A 5,986-nucleotide genomic window follows, 5' to 3' on the forward strand; every position below is an offset into this window, starting at 1 on the left:
TTTGTGGGCCCTTAGCTATCATTATAAACCATGGAGAAGGGATATGTTGGTTTGTATTTCAAGCATGGGTACACTTATCGAGTATTTTAGTAAGTTGATAAGTTTCGCACCAATAAGAACTAAAATTTTTATTGATAAACAAAGGGGATATAATTTTTCAATATAATAAAAATTAGGATGCTCAAGAAGAAAATGTCATAACTTAACTCTCATGAGAAATAGACTCACATACAAGACTTGACTTAAAGAATTGTGAATGATGAGACAGTCCTATTTAAGTGGGAGTCCTAGTGAGTAGATAAAGTTCATGATACATATCAACATTGTCAATCATCTTCCTCAAAATCCATCACCTGAGATTCATACAAATTATGGTAGAATTTAGTAACACTATTCATGACAAAAGTAAGTTTCCTAATAGACAGTAAATTGCAATTAAATTTAGGAAAATAAAACACAGATTGAATAGTAGGATTCTTTGTAAGATTCATAATTCCTCTTCCTTCTAAGATAGGAGGGAGTCATATGAGGTTCTAACTACAACATGGTTTTTACAAGAATGGAAGGGTTGGAAAGCAGTGAAATTGCCTGTCATGTTATCAATTGCTCCAAAGTCCGCTATCCGAGGCTGATTCTTTATGTTGAGAGCAACAAGAGCAGATAGAAGACCTTCTTAATGTGCTAGAAGATGGGTAAAAGACTAAGAATATTGTCCTGAAAACCTTTGGAGAGTTCAAGTTGTTTCTTGTTGAATGGACTAGGTTCATGAGGCTTGTCTTCTCTTGTTTTTGTGTTTGCTTAATTTTTCTAATTACCTTTGACTTTGATGGGTTTCCAATCTGTAGGCTTTTCATAAAATTTTCAAAGCTTCTTTTTTAGATGACTATCTTTCTTGCAATATTTACGCCTTGGTATGATGTGGGACTTTTTCATCCAGCAGTACTGTAGCGGCTATGGTATTGTGGACGTTGTTACTGTAGTTGTTACAATAACCACGGCCTTTTTAGCTTCCCCCTCCTTTTCACTCCTTTCCATAAAGAGTCTCCTTATTCATTGTCTACCTTATCTACCGCCTTTCACTTCTATCATATTTTAAATCCCTTCTTTTTTCATCCCACCCCCTCTTTAATTCTTGCCTAGTCTATCTCATAATATCTCCTATTTATAGGTGTTATTTTTTGAAAACCAAACAGTTTTTGAATGAGTGGAGAATTATGAGTTCTGTCTTTAAGGCATTCTCCCCCTCCGGGGGTTGTACCCGATGACGAGAATGTGGTCCAGTTGTAACTTGTCTCGAGTGGTGATCGTCTCCAAGGGTCTGGGTTGTGCTTCGGCCGACGAGACAACAATTTCCAGGCCTTTGATCCGTTGTCCAGCCATCGTCCACCACTTCCACTGCTGCCTACCTCCCTGCTCCCCAAAACTTGTTTTATGCTCCCTGTTTTTCTTCTATCGCCGCCCCTAAGTCTGTGTCAAGCTGCTGTCATCACCCTCACAGCAACCCGCAGACTGTTGTACCCTCATTCCAGCCTCTTGTTGCGCCTTTCTCTTCCAAAAAAAATCCCTCAATTTGTTGCCCAGCCTCCGTCCACCACTTTAACCGCCACTTTAGGGTATTTTTCGTGTTTGTATTGTTGTTATTATCCTATTATCAAGAGTCGGTGTTTCTAGTCCTTTTGAATTTCATTAATAAAATAATCATTTTCTATTATGGTTTGAGTTTTTTCTCCTGTATTCGGATCTGTTCATTTTGTTATTTGTTGTTCTGTGATAAATTATGAGTGTATAAAATCAAGTTGCTGACATTTGATGTATTGGGATTTCCTCCCATCACGAGTTTCTTCTTGTCCCCTTCGCTTCGTGCTTTAGCAAAAGTTTTACAAATTGAGGGAAAAGATTTGGTTCACATGATTTTTCCTCTAATTTCATCTAGTTTCTTGTTGAATTTCATAAGGAATTTGATTACTTTTATTATGTTCAACAATAGTTTTGTAAAGAGGAAAGTCTTGTGAGCACCTTCATGCATATGTTTCATACATTATCTAGTTAGAGTCAATATTTGGAGAGTGGTAAAGTATTGAGTAACATTCAACTCACTCTGTTACATATCATGTAATTTAGTTTCAATATCAAACAAGTTAGAGGTGTTGTCAACACTTGATAGACTTCCCTTGCAGTGTCCTAGATCTTTTTTGTACGGGATAATTTTTTTCTATTTTTTCGCGGTACATAGAGTTGACAAGCCATGATATGACTATGTGAACTTCAATCTTCCATTTCTGATGTTTAGGATTAGTAATTTCTAGTATAGGATTTTTCCTGGGAGATGATCACCTTTTGCTTTATCAATGATGTACGTGAACACAGTTAAGACCACTGGAGGATATTGCTGTCATATAGTTTGTGATTGGTGATACAGGAAAAGAATTAAGATGTTGCAGAACCGAACATTCTTGTTTCACCTTCGGACTTAATTTCTAAAAAGAAAGAAGTAGCTTTCCTACCATATTTGGTCATCACGAGGATTTCAGTTGGAGATAGAATTTTCTGTATAGAATTTCTACTAGAAAAATAAATTTTCTATTGCTGACAAGGGATTTTCATTTGAGAGAAAAATTGTATCACCGAACAAAGGATTATCGCTTGAGAAAGAGAGCGCCGAGGTCTATGGGATTTTCAGTAAATAGAGAAAATTCTCGGGATTCCCGATTCCCTTTGATAGGGAAGGGTGCAGGTCTGGTTCATAGGCTGGGATGAAGTCACTGCCGCTGTTGCCTGGACCGAAATGTTCTCTTCTTGAGGAGATTTCGGTTGTCTGCGAGGGCAAAGCAGAGAAGATTTCAGCCTGGAGGAGAATGCAGAGGAGATTTTGGGACGCCACCTCTGCTGGCTAGGAGAGTTTGATTGCAATATAGGAGGTCTGCAGGCTGTCTGGAGGAATTTTGGCAGTTGCATGGAAGATTCCAGCTGCTTGACAGTTGTTGGAGAGGCTCCGGTGGCTGAAGAGCTATGGTTTGTTAACTTGCTCTGATACTATGTTGAATTTGGCATGAGTTTTCTTAGAGGAGGCTCCGGTGGCTGAAGAGCTATGGTTTGTTAACTTCCTCTGATACTATGTTGAATTTGGCACGAGTTTTCTTAGAGGAAAAAGATCATCATGAGAAGAAGGAAAGAAATAAAAAAATGCAATAATGTATAGTTAAGCGAGAATAATTTCGCTCCCTCAAATGTAGGAAAAAAATTCAAATCATCATGAGAAGAAGGAAAGAAATAAAAAAATGCAATAATGTATAGTTAAGCGAGAATAATTTCGCTCCCTCAAATGTAGGAAAAAAATTCAAATCATCATGAGAAGAAGGGAAGAAATAAAAAATGCAATAATGTATAGTTAAGCGAGAATAATTTTGCTACCTCAAATGTAGGAGCGAAGCCACAATTTCCTAAATTTTGGGTGGGCCCATGCGGTCCACAATTTTATGCATATCAACAGTAAGTATTGAAGTTGAAGCAAAAGTCACATCTAATAATGTTGGAGTCCACAAACTCATTTTATTTTCATGATAATTAAGAATTTATTACAAAATTTAAGGAATTTCTACATCTTTTGAGAATCTGTATCATGCATTATTAAGAGCATTTAAAATATATTTCATGATATGTATATATGCAACTCCAATCAATGTTTTAGTCACACCAAATGCATTCTAAACTTCATAATGTTGGAACATCTTGCACAAGAAATTAGTTATCATATAAGTATTTCTGATAGTAAGTGGCTCATAATTAGAATACTGAATCGAATATTCATTGATCATTATGTCTGTCTCAAGATTACGCCAATGAGCATCCCTTGTATCTAAGTTAGACCAATTTGTAGCAACACTAGCCTCTGTAGATTTGTCCATCTTATGCTTGTCATCTTTCCTCTTTAGAGTATGAAAATATCTTTTAATGCGCCTGCTCTGTTTTATTAGAAGCAAGTCATATATCTGTACCTGACACGAGACTTATTTCGATTATTATTAGAGGCAAATCCCTTCTCAAAAAGGTCTCTCCCGAACCCATAATCTTTCAGGTGATTTTTTGGTATTTTGAAAAAGTTTATTTTTGATTGTTATCTTCTCATGCAACATGGTGTCAAAAAAATGCTCACTGAGTTAAAGGGCAAAATAATCCAAAACTTGTTCTTCATCATTATCAGTCATATTAATATTTCTCAAATCTCGAGAAATAGAGTTAAACTCATCAATATGAGATTTAGTGGGCATGCCTTCTTGCATTCAAAGTTGATACATTCCTTTTTTTATACAGTAGTTGTTGGAGAGGTTTTTTATTTTGTATAATGACTCTAGCTTGAGCCAAATTCTCTCAACGGTATTTTCTCCAAGACCTTTGCCAAGATGTCCCTTAAACATGGCTGTATCGTTAAGTGATCCATTTAGTACAGAACATAGAAAATCTAATTAATCATCCAGCCAATATATAAATTCCTAAAATATAAATAAAATAAATATTTACATAATGTCACGTCCAAATATAAAATGAAAATTAAAGCATAAAATCTTTACGGGGCATCATCGTTTTCCTCTTCCTCCTCTTACACAACACTAAAAGGTCGCTTGCCACGAACTACAACTTCTTTTTCAAGTTTTTGGTGGACTATAACACCGTGTTTTTTTATTTTTTATTTTTTTATGCAAAAGCCCAAACTTTTTGAGAATTTAATTTCTTGATCTTAAACTTTGTGGTTTTCATATTTATCATATGATTTGACACCAATTGAAAAAGACCCAACTTTTTGTGGAAGTACCAAAAGAAGTGAAGAGAGTAAGCTTTACAAAAGAGACCGAGATCAGTGTTATTTGGTTGAAGTTTTAGCCTATGTTTACAAGAGATTAGAAAATCTGCTTCACTATACAGAACTCACATGGATGCACAAATAATTTGAGGCTCTAGCAAACACTCTTACTCAAATCCAATTACACAATCTCAGCCAAAAAGAGAAGTATCAATTCTTTCAACACAGTATGAGAAAAAATAACTATAAGAGGGATGATAAATAAATGAAAACTAAATAGATGCTAAAAAGTATCCACTTCACTGTTTCTCAAAAGGGTACTTTCCCACATCTCTACAGATTTTATGCAAAATTTTTGACACAACCGTGCTTTTGAGATGTCAAAATGATAATTCTGTCATTGGAATTAGTTTTCTTCCTTGAACTGTCTTCATTTTTTTTTTGCCTTATTTCTCTTCTTTTCATAAAATAATTTTCCTCGGTGTTTCAACTCTGTGTCTCCCATCTCCCAACTCTTTGCTTCTCAACTTTTTTCATGAAAACACCAAAATAAAACCCCAAAACCTGCATAGAAATTTCTCAGATCCTTTGTACCACATTGGATTAATATGATATAAATTTGATGCGTATTTGTACGAAAATCTTCATATAGAAACAAATGACACCATTATAATTCCTCTTGATGTTGCATTGTAGCCAAAGATGTGGAAATCAAGTAAATTTTGCTTTAAAAAAGTAGGTAAAATAAATATTTTATACTGTTAAAAATCAACTTTTTAATTTGTGCTGAATTTGCAGGTATTCTGGCGTGTGGTTGATTACCAGGTGCGGCTCTTTAATGAAATTTGGTTATGATATTCATGACTGGAATCTGTGTGTTATCGTCCTCTTTGCTTATGGTTTGGCTTCCCGCTTCATTGCCTTCATTTGCATGGTTTCTTTCCTCAAGAAATGATACCATGAAGATGCCTCCTCTCTATTTCATTTACACAACAAAAATGAATCTATATGAGCAGCAAATGTGCTTTCATAAAGAACATCTAAATCACATTAAAGTCTATGCATGAAAAAAAGTATATATTTTTTTTATTTTTAAAAAGTTAATAATAATAATAATATTTTTGATGTGATGAGAACTACATATAAAGATTTAGGTGCTAGATTTGTAAATGGATAGCAATCACCATA

The 5,986-nt window shown here is 34.9% G+C and overlaps 1 protein-coding gene across 3 annotated transcripts in view; it reads left to right on the forward strand.

Annotated features, from left to right (window-relative positions):
• LOC110022759 (ABC transporter G family member 28-like) overlaps positions 1-5,961 on the forward strand; it is an 82,218-nt gene extending 76,257 nt beyond the window's left edge. The window contains exon 14 of one of the 3 annotated variants that reach the window (XM_020721855.1): positions 5,597-5,961. In XM_020721855.1, coding sequence (XP_020577514.1) covers positions 5,597-5,753 — 157 coding nt within the window. In that variant the 3' untranslated portion in view covers positions 5,754-5,961. The remainder of the gene's footprint in view (positions 1-5,596) is intronic. The other 2 variants (XM_020721872.1, XM_020721864.1) reach the window with 2 other exon arrangements.
• The last annotated feature ends 25 nt before the right edge of the window (positions 5,962-5,986 follow it).

Source organism: Phalaenopsis equestris, unplaced genomic scaffold, assembly GCF_001263595.1.
Source record: "Phalaenopsis equestris unplaced genomic scaffold, ASM126359v1 Scaffold000002, whole genome shotgun sequence".
Lineage (NCBI taxonomy): Eukaryota > Viridiplantae > Streptophyta > Magnoliopsida > Asparagales > Orchidaceae > Phalaenopsis > Phalaenopsis equestris.